Raw genomic sequence first — 25711 nt, forward strand, 5'->3', positions numbered from 1 at the left:
TTCAGTCATATATTTTTATTGCTCCCAAAGATCATGGCAGTTCCCCCTGCTGACAGCAGCTTGCATACAGAAAAGAAATATATTAAAATATCCACAGTGACGTTCAATCATCTCCAAGGCAAGAGAAAACAAAAAGGAAATTTATTTCTCACAGGTCAAAATGACTCACTGCCGTTGCCTTTTCAAAAGAGGTAAACTGTTCCCCGGTGGACAACTAGCTCCCCCACCCTCAAAGGAACCTCGAGTGCAACAAAGAGGGGCTAGTGCAGCACCTCAAACCCGATCCACTCGCTGTGGCCAGGCCAGGTGGTCGCTGTGGTCATTTAAGCTGGAGTTCACCCTGGCTGTGATCAAAACCAGAACACCTTGAAAACCTCATGGTGATGTCTTCCTGTTCATTCTTGGTACAGCAGTCAGACATTCAAAGGCACCGAGCTAGTTCAGAAATAATAAATAAAAAGTGACGTGGGGAAAGGGGGACGTCTAGCCACAGGCAAGCTAAGAATCTCCCTTTGCTGGGCATCTGAAAGGACAGAACTCTGAATGCTACTGAGAATTTTACAAAGGACATTAAAAAAAAACCTAAGGAGATGCTTCCAAGAAATGCTAGGACCAAAAACTGAAATGAAGAAGGAACATCAAAATTTAGGAGTGCTCCTTTAGGAGACAGCCTGGGGCAACTGCGCTAACTGGCAGCGTCACTAGAGAACATTTTTTGGGTGGTACACTCAGGGCCTTTTTTAGTAGCAGGAACTCTTTTGCATATTAGGCCACATACCCCTGATGTAGCCAATCCTCCTGGAGCTTACAGGGCTCTTAGTACAGGGCCTACTGTAAGCTCCAGGAGGATTGGCTACATCAGGAGTGTGTGGCCTTATACACAAAGGAACTCCTGCGACAAAAAAAAAAAAAGCCCTGGATATGCTTCTCACTTGAGGGAAAGAAAGGATAAATTTGGGGAGCGAGACAGTCGAGAGAGAGAAACCGTTTTGACGACACCGGGATGGAGAAGATCAAAACTCTTGAAGAAAAAATTCACCAGCTGAAGGAGCTTGAAAAATCTCTACACAATGATATTCACCTTCTGGAAGAACAGCTGTGTGCCTCTACTTGCCCCGAAAACAAAGATAAGAAAATACACATCAACAGAGGCTGTTCCAGATAAGAGAATGCTACCATCGCTTGGCAGGAAAGAGCTCTCGATGCTGCCTGTGGATTCTTAGGAAATAAGCTCCATTCTGGCATTAAAAAAAATAAATCAGGAGTGATATTCATGGACCAAAAGGGGGGGATGGGGGGTCCAACCTTCCCTGCCTGCAGTTACTACTCCCTTGAAGGATTGTGGCCCCTCTTGTATGGATAGCTGGCAACGGGGTACTTTGCCCTGGGTGAAAATATATCTTCACTGGAGACAGTTGCTAGGGAAGCAGGGTCCAAATATCAGGGACTGGAGACTCCATCTTGTTCAGGCGGAGGTCGTTCCATAGGAAAGAATGGCGTCAAACTGTCAGAAACAGAAACAGCAGATGGCACTTTGTCAGTCAACCTTCTCTCCCTACACATTTTTATCCTGCCCTTCTTCCAAGATGGCACACAAAGCTCCTCTCCCTCCATTTTATCCCCAAAACAAACCCTGTGAGATAGGACCAGGCTGAGAGGGTGCGACCGCCTCAAGGTCACCCAGCCAGATTCATGGCAGGGTGGAAATTTAAACCAAGGTCATGATGCGGCATTCTAACTGCTACACCCCCCTGCTAGCCTGAGGAACGAAGTTTGCAGCCGCAGATTTCTCTGTCACTTAAGGGGAGGGGGAATGCTCTTGCGGAGGTGGGGGGGCAGCTCAGAAGACAAAGCACACAAGATTCTAGTGAACTCAAGATTGGTTTGGTTTCTCCAGTTGGGAGAGAAATTCCAAACGATTAAGTCCCCTTGCCTTCATGAATTCCAAATTATTACGATCCCTTGCTTGCATTTGGATTTTATTCATATAGGGCTTGGAGGACTTTTTCAGTCTGTCCATGCAAAACGGCAACTTTTAGAAGTTTTTTCCTTCCATAAAGGGAAAGCAATAATTTGGAGGGGTGGGCTCACAATCTCATGGAAACTAACGGGGGGGAGGGGGGGGGAGGTTTGCCATCAAGTTGCAGCTGACATTCGGGGACTTTGTAGGGTTTTCCTGGCAAGAGATGTTCAGAGGTAGTTTGCCATGGCCTGCCTCTGCACAGCGACCTTGGACTTCCTGGGTGGTCTCCCGTCCAAATACTAATCAGGGCTGATCCTGCTTAGCTTCTAAGATCTGATGAGATCGGGCTAAAAAAGGTGAAGGTAGTCCCCTGTGCAAGTACTAGTCGTTTCTGACTCTGCATCGCATTTTCATGGCAGACTTTTTACAGGGTGGTTTGCCATTGCCTTCCCCGGTCAACTATGCTTCACCCCCAGCAAACTGGGTACTCATTTTACCGACCCTGGAAGGATGGAAGGCGGAATCAACCTTGAGCCAGCTACCTGAACCCAGCTTCTGCTGGGATCGAACTCAGGTCATGAGCAGAGCTCGGACTGCAATACTGCGGCTTTACCACTCTGCACCGTGGGGCTCTTAGATGAGATTGGGCTAGCCTGGGCTATACAGGTCAGGGCAAACTGTGTTTACACAGAATCGTTAATGGATATGTCTTTAAGATTAGCAGGAATCGAGTTGACCAGTCTCTGCCCCAATGACCTTACAGGACGGATTACAGAAGTGCATGTGTGCGCGCGATGGGCAATGAGAGAGGCAGTCCTTGGACACTTGCTTAAAAAGCCCAGAAAAAAAGGCATCCCTCCCCCAATAAAACCCCCTCAATCCAATCTTGGACCTACCGCTCCAGGTGGAGAATCTTCCCATCCGCTCATGCTGTGAACCAATCTGCTAGCTTGTAGCTGGAGGAGGAGGAGCGATGCTTTGCTCTCCTGCGCTCCCACAGGGCAACACCAACCCCAGCCGCCGCCGCAATCAGTAGTGCTGAGAGGACAGAAAGAGAATGGGCCTCTGGAACACATGAAGCTGCCTTCAATCAAACAACTGGTTCAGCAAGGGCAAGTGTTGTTTATTCAGACTAGCAGTGGCTCTCCAGGGTCTTTTCCCATTACCTCCTTTCAACTGGAAATGCCAGGGATTGAACCTGGGACCTTCTGCATGCCAAACAGAGGCTCTTACACTGAGCCACAGACCTTTATCTAGGTGCCTTAATCAGTGGAGTCACGATGACTATTGGAAGGGTCTTCGCTAATGGCACCGGCTGCTCCTTTGGGACTCAGACAGAGGTTTTTCACGCCTATTACCTGATCTTTTCAACTGGAGATGCCGGGGATTGAACCTGGGGCCTTCTGCATGCCAAACAGAGGCTCTTACACTGAGCCACAGACCTTTATCTAGGTGCCTTAATCAGTGGAGTCACGATGACTATTGGAAGGGTCTTCGCTAATGGCACCGGCTGCTCCTTTGGGACTCAGACAGAGGTTTTTCACGCCTATTACCTGATCTTTTCAACTGGAGATGCCGGGGATTGAACCTGGGACCTTCTGCATGCCAAACAGAGGCTCTTACACTGAGCCACAGACCTTTATCTAGGTGCCTTAATCAGTGGAGTCACGATGACTATTGGAAGGGTCTTCGCTAATGGCACCGGCTGCTCCTTTGGGACTCAGACAGAGGTTTTTCACGCCTATTACCTGATCTTTTCAACTGGAGATGCCGGGGATTGAACCTGGGGCCTTCTGCATGCCAACCAGATGCTCAACCACTGAGCCACAGACCTTTAACTAGGTGCCTTAATCAGAGGAGTCACAATGACTATTGGAAGGGTCTTCTCTAATGGCACTGGCTGCTCCTTTGGGACTCAGACAGAGGTCTTTCACACCTATTACCTGATCTTTTCAACTGGAAATGCCAGGGATTGAACCTGGGGCCTTCTGCATGCCAACCAGAGGCTCTTACACTGAGCCACAGACCTTTAACTAGGTGCCTTAATCAGAGGAGTCACGATGACTATTGGAAGGGTCTTCTCTAATGGCACTGGCTGCTCCTTTGGGACTCAGACAGAGGTCTTTCACACCTATTACCTGATCTTTTCAACTGGAGATGCCGGGGATTGAACCTGGGGCCTTCTGCATGCCAACCAGATGCTCAACCACTGAGCCATGGCCCCTCTTGGGTTTGGCACTGCATTCCAAGCAGGTGCTGTTTCAACCAGACACTCAGAGATGGGCTGATAGTATTTAGACAGAAGAGTATCTACATCCTAGAGGTGCCAGATTCTATTCTTAGCCCAGTTCCTGCACCTTTAATGTCAGCTCAACATGCAGACGTTCAGCAGGTGAACTTTTCAGAACCTATCATGTACTGCTTCTGCTGAAATGGCACATGATAAAAACAGAGTGTACAACAGTTGGCAGTGCCTCCTTTGGCCCAGGCTCCAGCCTCCCCCCCACCACGGTCACCCCTTTATTGGCAACGAAAGCACATACAAGCCAATGAACAGGCCTTTGCTGAGATAATGGGCCTCCATTAAGTCTTCCCCTCTCAAAGCAATGGAGCAGAGTATAACAGGATTTCAACCCAATGTAATAGAGTTTAACAGGAGCAGGAATGGGCATTTCCTGTTAAACTTCATTGGTTTCAACCGGACACAAGCTGAGCTGGATCGGGGTTTGAGAGAACTGTGCTCCTTACTCACCCACAACGGCAATCGCTGTCATATAGACCGGATCCCTGCTAATTCTCTGAGAATCCTTTGCAGGGAAAACCTTGCTCTCTGAAAGGAGAACAAACAGATAATCATAGCAACCCAGCAAGATACCCAAAGAACGCATATAGTCATATTTAAAAAAAAAATCATTTGTCAATTAGACCATCACATATCTCTTGAAGCCCAGAATGCCACTATGAGAGCTGGCGGCTGCTGGGTGGTTTCACACAAGAGATTTGACCTGACTTAGCCCCACCACCTATTCAAATTAAAAGCACATCATCACATGAGCACATCTGCCCTCCAAGCCACACCTGTTCTTACTCTGTCTCCAGACCCTCCTATCTGGGTTAAAAAGCTACCTGGATTTTCCTGATAAGTTTCTCCCTGAATCACATCTAGGTTGCATAATCAGCGGCTGTCTGAATGCCCAGGCGCAACTCGTAAGTGGAAGAGCTATGCGATCGCACCAAGCCATTTCCAGAACGGTTGGGGTTTTTTCCCCCCTAACCTCTCTCTGACGAACGCTTGTGCATTTCTCTGCTTAAGCACATACAGGGGGGACCTTTTTTTTAAAACAAACAAACAAACCCTTTTCAATGGCGGGTGCGTGGTTGAGCTGTGCTAGCAGTGTGAATGGCCAACCACAGACCACAGCTGGGATCCTGCTGCTTCAAGGGCAGCTATCTGATCTCTCTGAAATGGATAAAACGCATGCAGGTTTTTTGGCGACTGGATAATATTGCGTCAATTTCACAGTGTGACATCACCCGCTCTTCCTAACTCCATTTCTAGCAAAGCACAGAACAGGGCTGCTGGCTCTATAATAGCTGCCGTAACTATTATTTCTATGTCAGACTGCCTTTTAACTTCGTATCCCTCGGCTGATCGAGGTGTTCCAACAGAAGCCCAAATCAACGCAAGGAGAGAAAGCTTGACTGATACTGTGCCCGCTAGCCTGACGTTCCTTGAGGCCAGGCCAAAGACATTCAGGGGAATTTATCGGAGGAGGTGGAGAAGAAGTTGCTGTGTGCAAAAAGAGATATCACCTGGAGAGCAAAGCGAGATTTTGCCAGCAGGGGGTGTGGAAAGATAACAATACTTCAGAGCAAAGCAATGCTTGCTCTCTATAAGTATTGGAAGGGCTGTCACTTAGAGGAGGGCAGGGAGCTGTTCCTGTTGGCAGCAGACGAGAGGACTTGCAGTTATGGGTTTCAATTAAGGGCAGGAAGGTACCAACTGGATAGCAGGCAAAACTTTTTGAAAGTCAAGAGTTGTTCAACAGTGGAATCAGCTGCCGAGGGAGGCAGTGAGCTCCCTCTCACTGGCGGTCTTGAAGCAGCGGCTGGACAAACACTTGCCAGGGAAGCTCTAGGCTGATCCTGAACTGAGCACAGGGTTGGACTAGATGGCCCATATGGCTCCTTCCAACTCTCTGATTCTATGATTCAATAATATTGCCACCAATAATAAAAAAAGATGGTTCAACACTGGCACGGACAGCAGTGAGTCTACGTTGCACAGAATCCAAGGTGAGCACTATGAAAGTGATTTATATCTAAAATCTCCGGCTTTATAACAGTTCAGGTGGGTAATCTTCTTAAGTTCGGCACCCAATTGTCTTACCTGCTGCAGGACTGAGATGTTCTTCCAATCCTTGGTTTCTAGGACATCCGGCCAGGAAGAGGCAGGATGGGGAAAAGGGGCAAGAGTGCTCAAGAATACAAGAGTTGGTACAGGTCACGAAGGGTGCAGAAAGATGTCAGGCCAGGTTCAAACATGGGGGAGAACCAGGGCTTTTTTTGTAGCAGGAACTCCTTTGCATATTAGGTTACACCCCCTTGATGTAGCCAATCCTCCAAGAGCTTACAGTAGGCCCTGTAAGAAGCTCTGTAAGCTCTTGGAGGATTGGCTACATCAGGGGTGTGTGGCCTAATATGCAAAGGAGTTCCTGCTACAAAAAAAGCCCTGGGGAGAACAATGTGCAAATCAGGTGGCTGGGTGATCTAATGGGCTGCACCGTTTAAGAAGACAAGAAAAGCCCTGCTGGATCAGACCAGTGGTCCATCTAGTCTAGCATCCTGCCTCACACAGCAGCCAACCAGGTCCTCTGGAGGTCAAACAACAGGACACAAAGGCCAAGGCCTTCCCTTGCGGCTGTCTCCTGCCTCTGAAAGTGAAGGTTCCCTTCAGTCACCATGGCAAGTAGCCATGGATAGAGCTATCCTCCATGAATCTGTCTATCCCCTTTTTAAAGCTGTCTATGCTTGTGGCCATTGCTACATCCTCTGGCAGCAAACTCCACCTTTTAATCACTCGCCCTAAGAAGAATTATTTCCTTTTGTCCATCCTGAACCTCCTGCTCATCAACTTCATTGGATACCCCCAATTTCTAGTGTTTTGGAAGAGCGACAAAAGTTCTTTCACTCCACTGTCTCTACCCCACGCTTAATTTCATAAAGCTCTATCATAGATAGATAGATAGATAGATAGATAGATAGATAGATAGATAGATAGATAGATAGATAAATTTATTGTCATTGTTCTCAACAAAAAGAGAGCAACGAAATGAGGTGCTCTTCCACAAAACATAGCAACACATCAAACACACATATTCATATTCATACCATTTAAATACATCTAAAACCATTTAAACCATTTAAATACATCATGTCTTTGCTGTAAAGGTAGTCCCCTGTGCAAGCACCAATCGTTTCTGACTCTGGGGTGACGTTGCTTTCACAACGTTTTCACAGCAAACTTTTTACGGGGTGGTTTGCCATTGCCTTCCCCAGTCATCTACACTTTCCCCCCAGCAAGCTGGGTACTCATTTTACCGACCTCGGAAGGATGGAAGGCCGAGTCAATCATGAGCCGGCTACCTGAATGCAGCTTCCGCCGGGATCGAACTCAGGTCGTGAGCAGAGCTTGGACTGCAGTACTGCAGCTTGCCACGCTGCGTCACAGGGCTCTTGCATCTTTACCTTAGTCATCTCCTCTTTAAATTAAAAAGCCCCAGACTCCTCAGCCTTCCCTTAAAGCAAAGGTGCTCCAACCCCTTAATCGTCTTAGTTGCCCTCTTCTGTACTTTTTTCCAACTCTGTAATGTGCTTTTTGAGATGTGGTGACCAGAACTGCACACGGTATTCCAAATAAGGCCGCGCCACAGATCTATACAGGAGTGCTATAATACCAGCCATTATATTTCCAATCCCTTTCTTTTGAGATACGATGACCAAAACTTCCGTTTCAGAATGCAAGTGGTAGATTCCAGCAGAGCGTCCCTTTGCATAACCCCCCCCCCCTCCTTGCAGATATCACAGCAAAGGTTCAACCAGATCTCTTTGCTCGCTTTGAGGGTTTTCTACGTTCCGAGAGGTTTTCTGCATTCAGAAGCGTGCCGCAATGTGATTTTCCGCCTGCAGTCTGAGGCAGCACAGACTGTTCTACCACTTCATTTGTCTTGTGTGGGCAAACTGGGCTTTAGAGAGGAGAAGACGAGTCCAAGAAGGGAGACAAGATCCAGGAGCATAAGGATGCTGAACTTGAAGGGAAGGGTTCATGCAGCTGTCCAGAGCAGACAGAAAGTAAAGGCATTCTGGAACAGGCCCAGGAAGGCTGAGTAGGGGCGGTGGGGCGGCATGTGCCCCTTCCCTGGGGCATGGAAAACCCTAGCACCAGCCCTAGCAGGAGCCCACAGGAGCAGAGCTCCATCTAGGCTGGCCTGGGCTCCAGTTGGTCCAACCTGCCATGCGGCAGCCAAATGCTCCCAGGTCAGGTGGTGTGGCCTGACGACCAAATGAGCTCCTGCTGGGCTTTTTCTGCAAAAAAAAAAGTGCACTGCTTCCAGGTTATGTCTAAGAAGAGCTTTGGGTTCCTTTCTGGTGAGCCAAGACACCTCCACACATTATACATCGGCTCCTCCCCACCCCCCAGCCATTTGCCTCACCGGGTTCAGTTGCCACCAAAGTCACCAGCAAATCTGAGACGCAGTTCTGTTCGTCCCGCTCATCGACACAATCCGCGTGGCCATCGCACCTCCACTCCAGGGGAAAACAGGGAGCCCCTGGAGTGCACTGGAACTCGTTCTGGGAGCAGACCAAGGAAGGGAGGGCCGCTTTGGGTTGGGCCTTCTGGAGCTCACAGTCCTCAGCTAATTCGGCAGAGCTGTCCAGGCAGTCGAGATAGCAGTGGCAGAACCGCTCCAAGGGCAGGCAAGGGCCTCCGCCGCCACACTGCCATTCGTCAGGCGCGCACAAGACAACGTTTCCAGAGTTGCAGCTGCTCTCGTCACTGCCGTCTGCGCAATCTCGCTTTCCGTCGCATCTCATGCCCAGTGGCACCTGGCCCCCATTCTCGCATGGGAAGCTACAAGCAGTGCTGTTGAACACATCTGCAGAAAGAGAGAGAGAGAGAAATGGTGAAGAAACAGCTGGGTCGGTCAAGGTCCTAACCAAATCAGGGGTGAATGTAAGCCGGTAGAGAGGACCTAAGGAAGTGAGACCTCGAATCTTCTGCTTTGGGATCCCCCAGGGAGAGACAGTGCCAGCAAGAATGCAACTTGTTATACAGAACAGAATAATTACAGGCTAAACAATACCTATGCATCCAAAAACAATTCTCTTAAACCTAAAGGAAGACTGAGATATCCCTCCCTTAAGAAAGGATTTAATTTGTTTTTCTTATGATGACCAGAATGCTTCTGGCCTCTAAATGGAAAAAAAAAATAATTGTCTTTAATTCTACAGTAGTATAAAAAACTGGGATATTTTCATTATGGATAAAATTTCCAGTCAGCTTCGGTCCATAGATAACCTTCTGTACCAACCTACAACTCTTGAAACTTGATTCCCTTTTTAAAGTACCGTATGTATCTCAGGAAAATAATCCTAATGTTTCTATCTCTTTGGTTTACTCTTTCTTAGCACTATTTTTAAAGTTTTCATTTTTGATATATTAGATGCGTTATAGATCTTAGATTATACCTTAATGGTGGTATTAGATGAAGAGAAGAAGAAAAGATTGGATTTATACCCTGCCCTTGCTTACAATCTTCTTTCCCTTCACCTTCCCACAGCAGCCATCCTGTAAGGCCAGGCCAAAGACATCCAGGGGGGTGGGGGAGTAGCAGAACCTGTGAGGTAGGTGGGGCTGAGAGAGCTCTGAAATAACTGCCTTTGAGAGAACAACTCTGAGAGAACCTATCTGGCTGCATGTGGTGGAGGAGAGGGAAATCAAACCCGGTTCTCCAGATCAGAGTCCACTGCTTTTAATCACTACACCAAACTGCCTCTCTACTGCTGGGAGATATCTTCTTTGAATGTTCCCCTTTCCTCCTCTATTGCTAACAAACGTTTACTGTTCAGCCCTTTGGGTTGTATTATATCAGTGTTGTTTTGATTGTTCTTTTTTCCCAATGTCAAAATTTAAAATAAAAGGTTTTTAAAAATGCAATTTGTTGTCACCTCTGCGTCCAACCAAATACCCATTGTGCTGTGGAGTGCCCTAACAAGGATTCTAAGCAAGAGATGGTGTCAGCAAACTTTCTAATCTTTTCTCCCACAAACAATGGGAAAATAACCAAAACATCTAAAGCGGACAGATGGAAATCTTCACCATGCCACTGGGGCCACATAGAAGGAAGTAATTTTAAAAGTATGATAGGAGTAATGATTTATTCTGACAATTATAATTCAACAAGAATGTTAAAGGAGCTACTGAGCTGATATAATTTAGTATTGTCAGAACTTGAAGAACTTCAAACGAAACTCATTACTTTGTTGCAAAAGTATAAGACGTTTATTGAGAACTGTGTTCAGGGAAAGCACAAGTTGACTCTGATAACGAGTCCAGCTATTGATACATTCTTTATGCAGTTGTAACAGAAACAATGAAACCATTTCTCACACTCTGGGAGACAGTTGTCTGTTCCCAGGGTCCCTTATCTCCATGGAGGAGGAAGGAGCCCTGCTGTGATGCTCTGGCAGGCTAGCTTCAAAGGACACCTGCAGATGTTTCCCAGAGGCTATCTGTCACCCTTCAGTGGTTACAGTTTGTTTGAGATGCAAAGCATTTGGTTAGTAGGCCTGACTACAAGGACATAGGATTAGTAGGCAGTTACAATATGGAGTTGGTTAGGCTAAGGGCACCAAGCTTAGCATACACAGCAGATACAAGTTCTGACAAGTACACCTTCCGGTGATGTCAGGGGTGTGTGGCATATGCAAATGAATTATGCAAGTGAGTTGTGCTAATGAGCTCCGGCACCTTTTTTCTCTATGAAATGACCCCTGGTCAGTGTACCTTGAGGTGGTGGGGCCAGCTAGGGCCCAGGACATCTGGTGGGGCCCTCTGCTGCTGCCCCCCTCCACCTGCATGCCTTCCCCGCTACCTGTCTGTACCTATGCTCCCACCTGCCCTGAGTCACTGAGGAAAGGCACGTGGGTGGTATGCAGTGGTGGTATCTCCTACTGGCCATGACGGCAGCATTCTCAGCTGCATCCACTGGGGAAAGGGTGTGCAGTTGGGGCAGGCCACACCCTGGCTACCTACTTTCCAAAACTTCTGAAACCCTCTTGAAGTTGGCCCGACAATATCATTTGCAAAGGCTGGTTTGTTCCTTAGTTCCAAGCAGAAAACCATTCTCGGTTGTAGGCTTTTAAAGCATTTATTTCTTTGTTGCTCAGTCGCACAGTCGAGTCCGACTCTTTGCGACCCCACGGACAAAGTCACGCCAGGCCCTCCTGTCTTCCACCATCCTCTGAAGCCTGCTCAAATTGGTGTTTGTTACATCAGTAACGCTGTCCAGCCATCTCATCTTTTGCCGTCCCCTTCTTCTTTTGCCTTCTGGCTTTCCCAGCATCAGGATCTTCTCCAGGGAGTGCTCCCTTCTCATTTGGTGGCCAAAGTATTTGAGCTTTAGTATTTCTTTCTTAGGCCAGGTCAATATATGACAAGTGACAACGGAGGTTTTCTGCAAGTTGCATCCCACACATGCACAATCTTTGGTGCACCCTCCACGTACACATCACCGCCGGGATTTTTAGAATTTATGTGTAGACTTTGAAAAGGAACTTTAGTATCCTTTAAGAGCTTGGGAGTTTCTCATGGATCCTGCCTTGCTACTTGAAAAGCAAGCTGGCATGGTGGCCAGGAGCACCTTATATCTGCTGCATCTGATTCATCAATTTGCTCATTATCTAGATTCAGCCAATCTGGTCATGCTGATCCAGTGCATGGATTACTGCAATGCACCCTACGTGGGGCTGCCCTTGAAGACCACCCGGATACTACAACTGGTCATAATGCAGCAGCCCAACTATTCTCCAGGGCTGGCCGCTGGGAACGTTCACTGCCCATTTTGAAACACTCACTACCAATCTGTCTGCAAGTTCAATTCAAAGTGCTGGTTATAACTTTTAAAGCCCTTCATGAGCTGGGACTCGCATATTTGAAGGCTCATCTTCTCCCCTATGTCCCTGCAAACTAACTACGGTAATCAGGCAGCCATCTGTTGGCTATCCCATCACTTAGGGTGGCCTCTCGGCATTGACCGGAGCCTAGGTCTTTTCCATCATGGTTCTGGCTCTGTGGAATGGGCTTCTTAAAAAGGTGAGCTCCGCCCCCCCCCCCTGAAATCTTCAGGAAGCACTGAAAGGCTTGCTTGTTTGCCAGGACTCTGGGGGGATGATGAATTGGAAAGCATCTTTTAAAGACAGCAGAAGGGAGAGATTTAATAATAATAATAATACTTTTTATTTATATCCCGCCCTCCCCGCAAGGGCAGGCTCAGGGCGGGATACAAATAATACAACTCATTTGGAGTTTGCTGTTTTATTTTTCATTTTAAACTGAAAAAAATCCAAACTATTATCATAAGCCATCCCGAACCACAAGGAAAGGCAGGCTAAAACTGTTTTTTTTTTTTTTTTTTTCGTTTTAAACAATTTATTGGTAGCATATGGTTACAAAGCTTATCTATTTCTTAATTTTTTCTTTTTTTTCACATTAACCCATATGACATTTCCATCCCCCCTCCCTCCAATGTTGACTTCCCCGAGGTTATAAGTTCAAATCCATACTAAAGGCACTTCTGATTGCTCAAAGTTCCGTATATATATTCTTACAACTAAAAAAATGTCCAATATTTCTTTACTTTCCAAGTTTTCTCCATATATCCTTTAAATTTTCTCCACTCCCTTTTGAATATCTCTAAATCATAGTCTCTTAGTGTTCTGGTTAATTTGTCCATTTCACACCACGATAAAACTTTCATGGTCCATTCCCATTTCTCTGGTATTTTTTCTTGCTTCCAAAGCTGCGCGTACAAAGTCCTAGCAGCTGATAACAGGTACCAAATTAAAGTCCTGTCTTCTTTTGGGTATTTTTCTAATTGTAATCCAAGTAAAAACGTCTCTGCAATTTTCTTAAAATCATAGCCCAAAATTTTGGTGATTTCTTGTTGTATCATCTTCCAGAATTCTTTCGCTCTTTCACATGTCCACCACATATGGAAGAAAGAACCTTCATGTTTTTTACATTTCCAACATCTATCCGACATTTTCTTACTTATCTTAGCCAATTTTTTCGGAGTCATATACCACCTATACATCATTTTAAAACAGTTCTCCTTAATGCTTTGACAAGTTGATATCTTCATTGAGTTCTTCCAGAGGTGCTCCCATGTTTCCATTTGTATTTCTCTATTCACATTAATTGCCCATTTGACCATTTGAGACTTTACTACTTCTTCTTCTGTAGACCATTTCAATAATAACTTATATACTTTTGATATCAATTTTTCATTGTCACCTAACAGGACTCTTTCCAATTCTGTTTGTTCTCGTCTAATCCCCTCTGATTTTATGTCATTTTCCATCAAACTTTTAATTTGTTGCATTTGAAACCAATCATAATTGTTATTTAGCTCTTCTGAGGTTTTTAATTCAATTTTGTCTCCTTGAATCTTAAGCAGTTGGTTATATGACATTTCTCTTTTTTCTTCAGAATCAGCTGTTATTTTTATTACTTCTGCTGGCACTATCCATAATGGTTTTCTCTCGTCCCCGTATTTCTTGTATTTTATCCAAGTATTTAGTAATGTATTTCTGACATAGTGGTGAGAGAAAAAACCATCCATTTTATTCTTCCCATAGTACATGTATGCATGCCAGCCGAATCTATTTCCGTGAGCTTCTAACCACAAAGGTTTTTTATCTAACAGCATTATCCAATCTTTTATCCATGTCAAACAAACTGCATCGTGGTATAGTCTTAGATCGGGAAGTTGAAAACCTCCTCTCTCTTTGGCATCCGTTAAGATCTTCATCTTTATCCTTGGTTTCTTTCCGGCCCAAATGAAATCAGAGATTTTCCTTTGCCATTTGTTGAATTGTTTTGCTTCTTTTACAATCGGGATGGTTTGGAACAAATACATTATCCTTGGCAAAATATTCATTTTGATTGCAGCTATCCTGCCCAGTAAGGACAAGTTGAGTTTATTCCATTTCATCAAATCTTTGTCCATCTTACACCACAGTTTTTCATAATTGTTTTTGTATAAATCAATGTTCTTCATTGTTATCTCTATTCCAAGGTACCTAACTTTGGTTGTGACTTCACAACCTGTCACCTTTTGTAGTTCGTTTGTTTTATTTGGTTGCATGTTTTTACAGAGGAATTTCGATTTCTCCTTATTTATGTATAATCCTGCTAGTTCTCCGTATTCTTTTATCTTAGCTAACAGCAGTGGTGACACTTGAACCGGATTCTCCATTATGAACACTATATCATCTGCAAAAGCTTTATATTTATAAGAGAATCTTCTAATTTTTAGACCTTCTATTTTTTCATCTTTTTGAATTTGTTGTAACAAAATTTCAAGAGTCATTATAAACAACAATGGTGATAGCGGGCATCCTTGCCTTGTTCCTTTACTCACTTTCAATTCTTTGGTAAGGTCTGCATTTATACACAATTTTGCATGCTGATCTGTATATATTGCTCTTGTCATTTTTATAAATTGTTCCCCTAAATTAATTTTTTCCATTACCGCAAACATAAAGTCCCAATTTAAGTTGTCGAAGGCTTTCTCTGCGTCAACAAAAAATAAGGCCACTTCTTTTTCCGGATGCTTTTCATAGTATTCCACAACATTAATCACAGCTCTTACATTGTCCCTTATTTGTCTTTTAGGAAGAAATCCCGCTTGGTCTTTGTTTATAAAGTTGGTCAAGAAAAGGTCATAATACACGACTGTAAGTTGCTGGAGTCACAAGTGCGTCTAAGAGGGGTACCTGAAAAAGAAGACACAGACTTAAAAGGCTATATGGTGGATATCATCACTGAGTACATAGAAGAAGACCCTGACAGATCTAAGAGTATGTTGGAGGGTGCCTACAGAGTCAACTCAGTTTATGCGAAAAATAAAGGTCTGCCAAGAGACATCGTCATAAGATTAAGATCAAAAGAAGTGGCAGAGAAAATTTTGAGGAAAGGGTACCAAAAAGCCTGGGCAATAGAAGGGAGCAGAGTTAAAATAATGAAAGAGCTACCAAGAGAAGTGATCAGCGATAGGAAAAAGTACAAGAAGCTAACCGATCAGTTGCGTGCAGAGGGCACAAGATATAGATGGATAATACCAGAGGGTCTTGGATTTGAACAAAATGGCAAAAGGATTACAATAAGAAGCGAACAAGAGATGCATAGCTTTTTTGAAGAAAATAAAGAACCAACATCATAATGGAGTACAAATTACTATCTTGGAATATAAATGGACTAAATTCACCACAGAAAAGAAGGAGAACATTTCATTGGATTAAAAAGCAAAAATGTAATATAATTTGTTTACAGGAAGTTCATATACAACGCAAGGACAGTAAATTTTTGTGGAATAGAAATTTGGGGTTGGAATTTTTTTCACTAGCAGAGCAAAAGAAAAGAGGGGTGGTTTTTTACATTAAAGAACAACTTGACCCAAAATTAATCTTTAAAGACAAAGAAGGAAGATACATTGCTGTTGAGGTGACGATAGAGGCGAAAAAAACGTTACTACTAGGACTCTATGCACCCAATGGAGCGAAAGACAAATTCTTTAAAGACATAAATAGACAAATGGACGAAGAGACTTATGACCAGGTATTGATGATGGGTGATTTTAATGGGACAATACAAAATAACCTTGACAGATCAAGTCCAAAGAAGAATGATAAAGAAGGGAAGCTGCCCAATTCTTTCTTTGAGTTGATTAAACAGGAAAATCTAGAAGACATTTGGAGAAAGTTCAACCCTGAGGTAAGAGACTATACATTTTTCTCAGCAAGGCATAATTCTTTTTCCAGAATTGACATGTTGTGGGGTTCCCAAGGCTTGGGCCTCATAACAAAAAAAATTGAGATTCTTCCAAAGGTTTGGGCGGACCATAATCCAATATGCTGGTCAACAAAATTGCAAAGAAAATCAAGAAGATGGAGAATTAATGAGGATTTACTACAAAATAAAGACACTGTATCATTCTTAGAAAAGGAGACTGCAGCATTCTTCCAAATAAATGAAACGGATGATATGGAATATCCAACAGTATGGGACACTTATAAAGCAGTAATGAGGGGTATATTAATTACATTGAATAATAAAGACAAAAGAGCAAGAGAAGAAAGGCTGTCAGCACTGCAAAATGAAATAGATAAAAAAGAAAAGGACTTAAAAAAAAGACCAGGGAAGAAAAAATTAATAAAAGAAATTACGATATTACAATCCCAAGTTAAACATTTGCTGAATAAAGAATTAGAATGGAATTTAAAAAATTTGAAACAGAAATCGTTTGAAAGTGCAAACAAACCTGGTAAATACCTGGCCTGGCAATTAAAAAAAAGGAAAGAAAATAAGACTATAAATAAAATCATGGCAAATGGGAAAACAGTAGTGGATCAAGAAGGAATTAAAAGAGAATTCTTTAAATACTATGCAAATTTATTCAAGGGTGTGAATGTAAGTAAAGAAAAAGTGGAAGAGTATCTACGAAACATTCAGGTGGCACCTTTGACGGAACATATGAAAAAGATATTAAATGACCCAATAGAGAAAATTGAAATAGAAGCAGCAATAAAAGCAATGCAAGAGGGTAAAGCTCCAGGGCCAGATGGATTCACGTCAAAATTTTACAAATCTCTCAAGGATGAATTAACACCCAAACTGTTGAAGTTGTTAAACACGATAAGAGAAGAAGGGAAAATCCCAAAGACCTGGAGGGAAGCTGTAATCTCTCTGATTCCTAAGGAAGATAAAGATAGCACAAACGTAAAAAATTATAGACCAATCTCATTGTTGAATAATGACTATAAGATCTATACAAGAATTTTAGCAGAGCGACTGAAACAATACCTGGCAGGCTAAAACTGTTTTGATAAAGAAATAATTTACCAGATTAATAATGTTCTCTTTCACTCCTGGTGGCTCTGCCCCGTTATACAAAGCTTTTGGAGGCTAATTTACCAAGAAGTACATGCCCTCACCTCATACTCCCCACCTTTCACGCCGGAGTACGCTCTCCTGAACCTTGTAGGCACCTCACGCATTCCTGAGCACGCGGAGGAACTAATTTCAGATATGTTCGTGGCAGCTAAATTTGCAATTGCCCTGGTTTGGAAGCAACAAACTCCTCCCTCGAGACAGGCATGGTGGCTGAAACTATGGGATTATTTTGTTTTAGATAAGCTCACCTATGACTTAGATCCTCGTTGCTCCTCCCAGACCGCTTCCTCGGACTTCGTGTGTAAATGGCGTCCCTTTATTGATAAAGTCTCAAAAGACAGCAGAAACCCTAATGACTCACACCATGCTATATTAATGTCATGCCAACTACTGTTGTAATTAGTTTTTTAATGGTTAACATTGTATGTATTCACTTCCTCACTATATATTGGTATATGCTATGCATCTGCTGATGTACTACCACCTTTGTACCTTGAACTTTATACCAATAAAGCTTTTATATTTAAAAAAAAAATAAAAAAAAAATAATGTTCTAACCCACAGTTTATCCATGGATGCAATCCTAAGCCATATAAAGGTAAAGGTAGTCCCCTGTGCAAGCACCAGTCGTTTCCAACTCTGGGGTGACGTTGCTTTCACAACGTTTTCACGGCAGACTTTTTATGGGGTGGTTTGCCATTGCCTTCACCAGTCATCTACACTTTCCCCCTAGCAATCTGGGTACTCATTTTACCGACCTCGGGAGGATGGAAGACTGAGTCAACCTGGAGCCGGCTACCTGAACCAGCTTCCACTGGGACTGCACTCAGGTCATGAGCAGAGGGCTCAACTGAAGTATTGCAGCTTTACCACTTAGAATATACTTAGAAACAAACCTGAGAGAACCCAGTGGGAAGTGCAGAGGATTGGGCTGTTAACAAAGGAAGTCCCAAGAGAGCACAAGGGAAATCTGGAAAGCGAGCCGCACCCAGCCGACTAGCCACCATTTCAAACCCTTAGCGGGACAGTAAAACAATCTCTATTATGACCAGCCCAAAACTCCAAAGGAGAAGTCCCAATAAATATATATATTATTGTTTTACTGTTCCTGTTTGGAATTCTTCAAATATACCAGCAGTTCGTCCTTGGGTGTTTGCCGCCGGTCTCAGATCTTGATTCTTATCAAAGCACGTAGCTGTACAAGAGACCAAATAAACTCAGAAATGTTACAGGAAAAGCCAGAATAGCCGATTGCGTGCAAATGCTTGGGAGGAAACAAAGGTGTCAGTAGTCTGTTCTAAGACAAAGGCTGGAAAGAACTAGGACTCAGCCAAGTTTCTGCATAAGAATAGACACAGTACAAAGGACAAACTGATAGGGCACCTATACCAGTTAAGAATATTTGACTGCCTTTGTTTTATTTAAAATATTTTATCCCACTTTTCCATTATACTCAGGGCAGCCTAGAGAATAGGTAAGTGTCAAGTCACAGCTGACTTCTGGCAACCACTGCAAGGGGCTTTTAAGGCAAGTGAGAAGCAGAGGTGAGTTTGCCATTGCTTTCCTCTGCAGTCTTCCTTGGACATCTCCCTTCCAAATACTGAATCCGTTTAACTTCTGAGATCTGACCAGATCTGGCTATATACCATGCCGCCTTCCCTCCCCTACAAAATATAAGTGTGCAAAGATCAAAGCATCATTAAACACATGAATTTAAGCGATCAAGTTAATTCTGCAGCCTTGTCACTACCAGCTGCCAGCAACATTTCATTCGTCACATGCTTCAGTCAACATCACAAAAAGGCTAAAGACCCTTGAAATGGGATTTAGAAGCACCGGGCTGTGGTTGAATCAGAGGGGCCAGAGATCAGTTATAAGCAAAGTTCCCTCTAAGTTGAGTTAGTGTGAGCTAGCTCACAGTTTTTTAGCCTCCAGCTCAGACATTTTTCTCAGCTCAGGAAAAATGGCCCCAGAGCAAACTAATTTATGCCTCAGTTCACAACTTTAAAGCCAGTAGCTCACAAAGTAGAATTTTTGCTCACAAGACTCCACAGCTTAGAGGGAGTATTGGTTATAAGGTGTCTGTAGCAAGAGGTCCCAGGTTCGATTCCCGACATTGCCCCGATGTTTGAAAATGCCTTTGTCTGCCTAAGATCCTGCAAAGCCACTGCCAAGTCAATGTACAGTTCTGAGCTAGACAAACCAACTATATGACCCCCAGAAGGAAGCTTCAATTGTTCCCGAGCAAAATTCTGCAGCTATGCCATGCTTTCTAAAGGCACTCAACAAAGCTGATGGGCAGCAGAGGCAACTCTTCATTTAAAGAAGAGCTGTGGAACTGAGAATGCAGCCATAATAGCTAGGTAATTTGGCTTTAAAGGGGACCGGACAAATCACAGAGGAGAGTCCATCAATGGCTATTAGCTGCAGTGATTACATATTCAGATAATCTCTGAATGCCCAAGATGGGGGAGCAACAATACAGTGAGGTTTTGGCTGCCGTGCCCTACTTGTTGGCCCTCTAAAGGCATCTGTTTGGCCAGCGTGGCATAGTGGTTAAAAGCAGCGGATTCTAATCTAGACTGGAGAACTGGGCTTGACTCCCACTCCTCCACGTGAAGCCTACTGCATGACCCTGGGCCTGTCACAGTTCCCTCCGAACTCTCTCAGCCCCACCAACCTCAAAAGGTGACTGTTGTGAGGAGAAGGGAAAGCCGCTTTGAGGCTCCCTAAGGTACAGAAAAGCAGGGCATAAAAACCTACTCTTCTACTCTTCATTGCGGACTTGAGGGCCCCTTGGTCTGATTCAGCAGGCTTACCCTTAGGTCTGTCCCCAGTTTTACAGCCCAGCTGTGGGCAGAGTTAGACACACTTGAGCTCAATAATTTAAATATAATTTCAGCATGCGTCATTCTGCATAGGATTGAACTGCCTGATTATAACTGTCCCGGGTTCACAGACGTGCAATACCGGATTTTTAAAAAAGCTTATAAAGCATAATGCATATAAATATCAATGCATAAAGCAACTGACAATATTATAGATTAAATAATTAAACTCATAATAAACTCATAATAAAATTATATATTAATTATGCCCATAAGTGTCACATTTTGAAATACAATGTGTGTGTTTGTATATATAGATATACAGTTATACATACACACACATTTAAAACATTGCATTTCCATAAAAATGCACTGCTTTAAATGTTTAAACTAGACATTCCTCTTTCTTCCCTTGCCCAGTGTCAACTTTTGGAACGAGTCCCTAAACGTTTATGGAGAGAGTTGCACAGACGGTCTCCTTGACAGCTAACTCCCATCATCATGGCAACCCAAAGAAAGACCCTCCTTCCGGAGGAGGCGGAGCCAAGAGGGGGCGATGGCCCACGTGCGGCCAATAACGGGGTCTAGCTGCCACAAGGCACAGAAACACGCGCACGGTGAGAAAGCAGGCCATGAGGAGCAGACAGCTAACCAATTGGCGCCCGTTCTACGCACGAGCCTTAGAGCAGAGACCAATCGGTGGAGCCGAGGGGCGTGGACCTGGCGAGCTAGCTATTCGGCGCCTAAAACATCTCTCTTTTGCAAAGCCGGCTGTCTAATTCACTCACCGGGCTCAGCGGCCCAAGCGCAGAGCCGTCCCAGGACCGTTAAGAAGAAAGGAAGGAAAAAGAGCTGCTGCATGCTGCCCGGCCGCTTGACACCTCCGCATGCGTGGAGTTCATCTGGCGCCTCCACTTCAGTGCAGGAGGAGTGGGACACTTCTCTAGTTTACGCATGCGCACGAGGCGTGACGTCACGGCAACGGACACCTTGACTCTCGTCTCTGGTTTGACGACCTTGAGCTTGCGCAGAGCGACTCTTTGGGGGGAAAGTGAGTTTCTGGAGGAGAGAGGACAGGTTGAGGCGAATGCGCTGAGGGGTGGGGGTGCTTCCCTTGCATGGCGCTTGCGTCTGATAGCCCAAAGTATAATTGATTATTTTCTTTACAATTATATTTTTAAGTATGTATTTACTTGCTATATATGTGTGTGTATATACACACACGGGTTTTTTGGTAGAAAATGCCCAGCAGGAACTCATTTGCATATTAGGCCACACACCCCAATGTCACCAATGCTTTACATAGGGCTTTTTGTAGAAAAAGCCCAGCAGGAACTGCATTTCTGTTGCTTCTTTCACAAAGTTTTTACTGCAGACTTTTTACGGGGTGGTTTGCCATTGCCTTCCCCAGTCATCTACACTTTCCTCCCAGCAAGCTGGGTACTCATTATATGTACTCTGAAGGATGGAAGGCTGAGTCAACCTGAAGCCAGCTACTTGAAGCCAGCTTCCGATGGGATGGAACGCAGGTCGTGAGCAGACGAGACAGAAAAGGCAGCTGTTGTATAATGCTGCAGTCCTACTGTGCGTGACTATGGCAGAATAGATGCCACTGAATATTGTAAGATTTACTTCTAAGAAGTAAGCCTCCAGCTGAGATCTGGGGATCCCCTGGAATTACAGCACACCTCCAGACACCAGAGAACAATTCCCCCAGATTAAATGATTGCTTTGGAGGAGGGACTCTGTAGCGCTGTACCCCACTGAGGTCCCTGTCCCCCCCAGGCTCCACCCCCAAATCTGCAGGAGTTTCCCAACCTGGAGCTGGCAACCGTATGCCCCCCCACACTCTGCAGGAGTCGGGGCTGGCAACCCTACTGAGATTAGGGTTGACAATTCCCAGGTGGGGGCAGGGGATCCCCCAGTTTGGAGGCCCTCCTCCCCACTTCAGAGTCATCAGAAAGTGGGAGGGAGGGTAGGAGGGAAATGGCTGCTGGGCACTCCATTATTCCCTATGGAGACCAATTCCCATAGGGTATAATGGATAATTGATCTGTGGTTATCTGGGGCTCTGGGGGGGGCTGTTTTGTGAGGTAGAGGCACCAAATTTTCAGCATAGCATCTGGTGCCTCTCCTCAAAAAGTCGCCCAAGTTTTGAAAAGATTGGACCAGGGAGTCCGATTCTATGAGCCCCAAAAGTAGGTGCACAGAAGGAAACTATGGGGCATCTTGGCATGCCCTTGACACCATGATTAAAGAACTGTGAGTTACCGGGCATCAGGTGAGCATACTGTCCCCTGGGACTGCATAGTTAATTGCCCTTTCTGTACCTTCTCCAGAACAGTGACATGGGTTTTTTTGGGGTGGGGGTGGAGAATAAAAAAGCAGATCACAATCGTGTGTGAACAATTCTAGGCACACTTACCTAAAACGAGTCCTGTTCAAAAACAGACCACGTCACCATCAGATAAGGTGATGGCCACTGGTTTAGACTGCTTTAAAAGGGAATTAGATTCATGGAAGATGGGGCCATTACGCTGGCTGCATGAACTTCTGTATTCACAGGCAGTCTACCTCTGTATCATCATCACTGCTTTATTACAGTACATAACCACCACAAAACAGTCCAGATATTGAAAACCAATATCAAAATATAACCATAAGTGTAAAATTTAGGTGTAAAAATAGAACAATAATGAAGCATACTGATTATGAGCAGCAGCTATGGACCAAAACCACACCTTGCTCACAGATTTCATGGCATCATCTCTGGAAAAGGCTGCTGGATTCAGTCTGCCTTCCGTCTGATCCAGCAGGGTTTGTACATTCATGTGGAGTCAACAAGCCTTGGGTTGTGTTTCAAGTTCTTTGCACCCCGGCTTAATCCTTATTATGAAATCAGGCCACCAGAAGGATTTGAGGTTTTCATTCTAAGCCCTGACATTTCTTCCAGCGTGAAAGGGATTAGGAAGGGAATGGTGATTATTTTTTAAACAATTCACAGATTTTTTTTGAGAGCTGGAACTGGGCCCAGGTATAGTTCTGAACTTTAATATCCTACATCAGGAGTGGCCAAACTTGCTTAACGTAAGAGCCACAAAGAATAAAAGTCAGATGTTTGTGAGCCACAAGACAGGAAGGAAGGAAGGAAGCAAGCATGCAGGGCAAATAGATGGAGGAGGGAGGAAGAGATGGGGAAAAAGCAACTTTAACTTCAATGCATTCTCCAAGCCGCTAGCTGGCTTGGCTTGGAGAAGTGATTTAAAGATAGAAATACCTTCTCCAAGCTGGCCGGCAGGGTGTTGGGGGCTTCAAGATCTACACAATATGTGTGAAAGAGCCAGTCACATGTGACTCCCAAGCCACAATTTGGCCACCATCATTGTACATGATCCCATGAAATTGCCCAGGCCTCCAGTCTACCAAAGTAATAAGCTTACAGCGAGGTAGAAACAAATCTTTGTGAACATCAGATCAGAAAGAATAGCTCCATGATTAATACTTTAAATACTGAAATTAAAATCGGTGTCACTTCTGAACTTCCCTCTCCAGAGATCTGAACACCTTCAGTTCCTCTTGAGTTCTTTCCCAGGGTTTATTCAGCTCAAACTCATTAGCTGGTGTTATCATGAAAGGTCTATTTAATGACCTTGACGCCCCCTAGAACAAATTCAGACATAATCCAGCCCCAAGAATGGCCAGTTGTTGTCCTTCAGTCCCACAGTTTCATTTGTGCAGAAAATGAACTTCCAAAGGCTGTAGTGCTTCAGAAGAAATTCCTATTCAGTTGAATTAGTTTCATAACAAATGAATACAAAGCCAATTTGGACACAATCAGTTTTTCCCCAAGTGACTATTCCTAGTAAAGATAGATGTCAGAATGGGAGAATGATGGCAAGAGTGTCATACAGAAATCAATGGAGTCTGTTAATTGCTCTGTTGCTTGCAAGTCTGCATTAAACTGAGAACAGGTCTTTCCCAGAGGTGTTCCTGTCCACCTAATTTACTTTTTAAAATGTAATATACATTATAAACATCATTCTAGTTTGCCATTAGAAAAAATACATTAAAATATAGTGGAAGATTGGTTTAATATATGTAACGAGATAAACAGCTAATATCCCTTATTTGAGTATTTATAAAGTAAAATCAATTTGGTAGACTTTTGTGAGCTTTGATTCTTAAATAGAAGTCAAGCCAATGGGCTTTGAGTCTTTCATGAAGGGAACTTTTGACTCTCAAAAGCTCATATCCCCACAAATCTTGTTGGTCTCACAGGTGCCACTGGGTTGGAAGCTAGATGCTGTGAGTCTGTTTGACTCGCATAGCAAAAGTTTCTGGAACGTTTCCAAATTCTGAAGCGCCTGAAAAACTCACATACTTTGAGATCTTTCGCCTCAAGTTTGTTAACCTTTAACTTCTTTCTTGCAGAATAAGTTGGTTTTTATAACTGTCGTTACTGACACTATAAAACAAGAAGACATTTGTTGCTTATCTGAATGCTGCAGTCCACCTGGCCTTTGCCATGCTGTAGGTCAGGGGTCTATCTTTAGCATGCCCCCTCAGTTCTAACTCCCAGCTGAAATATACGAAGTGGAATCTGCTCACATCTGCTCTTGATTCCTTTGCTTCCTCCCCCTGCCCCCCCCCCAATCCAAATGGTTTGTTCTTTGGAGCAGAGACCTGTTTGGATATGCGTCCATCACGGTGACTTACTGGGTGCAGTTTTGCTCTATCCTGCTCAAGGAAAAGGTATTGTAGAGCTGGAAAAGGGCAAGCTATACAATTCAGGGCTTACAACACCTTCCCTTTTGAGAAAGGTCAAAGCATTTGAGGTGTTTCAATGTAGCAACAAGAGAGGAGGAAGGAGACCTGAATAGAGATTTATGACATGATGCACGGGGCAAAGGAGAGAAAGAGCTTTTTCTTGCTCCCAGAATGCTTATGTGGATGGGTGATTGATTCAGGACAGACTAAAAATATCTATCACACCTTCTGCCATTAAACTGTGGAACACGCTTCCAGAGGATATAACAACAGCTATTAAATCATTTAGTTTTCTGTAGAACAGGGATGGCCAAATTTGCTTAACACAAGAGCCACATAGAATGAACAACAGATGTTTGAGAATTGCAAGACATGAACATCACATGTTTGAGAGCCACAAGACAGGGAGGGAGGCAGGGAGGGAGCCAAATAGATGGGGGAGGGATAGGAGGAAAGAAAGCAACTTTAAATGCATTCTCCAAGCTGCTGGTTGGTTTGGCTTGGAGAAGTGATTTAAAGGGAGAAATGCCTTCTCCGAGCTGGCCGAAAGGATGGTGGGGGCTTTGAGAGCCACACAACATGCCTGAAAGAGCCACATGTGACTCCAGAGCTGCCGTTTCACCACCCCTGCCATAGAAGGTGATTAGATCAGCTCCGAAAGATGTCTCCCTGCCCGTGATTTAAGATTATAGGGAGAGGCTTTCCTGATTCTCCCCTCAATTATAGAAGCTTGCCTGGTGGCCAAACAAGAGGGAGCCTTTTCTGCAGCAGCCCACGATGAACAAGCAGCCTCCCCAGGGAGGTGTGCCTGGCCCTGTCACTTTTGATCTTCAGGAGGCAGTTTTATCTAAGGTGGTACTTATTGGCAGTCCTAACTGGAGATTTTAAATTGTGATCTTTTATGTGCTTTAGGTATTT

General features: G+C 44.2%; 1 protein-coding gene across 1 annotated transcript; it reads right to left on the bottom strand.

Moving 5' to 3' along the window:
- Positions 1-20995, bottom strand: LOC132567713 (low-density lipoprotein receptor-related protein 8-like). Its single transcript, XM_060233400.1, has 5 exons — positions 20815-20995; positions 8677-9120; positions 4716-4793; positions 2860-3001; positions 1-1504 (listed from the first exon to the last, which is right to left on the bottom strand). Exons 1-4 carry the CDS (start codon positions 20885-20887, stop codon positions 2889-2891), a joined length of 708 nt encoding a protein of 235 aa, XP_060089383.1. The 5' UTR covers positions 20888-20995; the 3' UTR covers positions 1-1504; positions 2860-2888.
- Positions 20996-25711: the final 4716 nt, after the last annotated feature.

Source organism: Heteronotia binoei, chromosome 2 (genome assembly GCF_032191835.1).
Source record: "Heteronotia binoei isolate CCM8104 ecotype False Entrance Well chromosome 2, APGP_CSIRO_Hbin_v1, whole genome shotgun sequence".
Taxonomy (NCBI): Eukaryota; Metazoa; Chordata; class Lepidosauria; order Squamata; family Gekkonidae; genus Heteronotia; species Heteronotia binoei.

Coding starts and splice junctions, on each gene's coding strand:
- LOC132567713 (XM_060233400.1), bottom strand. CDS start 20,887: ATGCAGCAGCTCTTTTTCCTTCCTTTCTTCTTAACGGTCCTGGGACGG. Junction 4,794..8,676: donor TTTGGTGGCAACTGAACCCG/GTGAGGCAAATG, acceptor TTCTCCTTTCAG/AGAGCAAGGTTTTCCCTGCA. Junction 3,002..4,715: donor GACAGCGATTGCCGTTGTGG/GTGAGTAAGGAG, acceptor CTGTCCTCTCAG/CACTACTGATTGCGGCGGCG.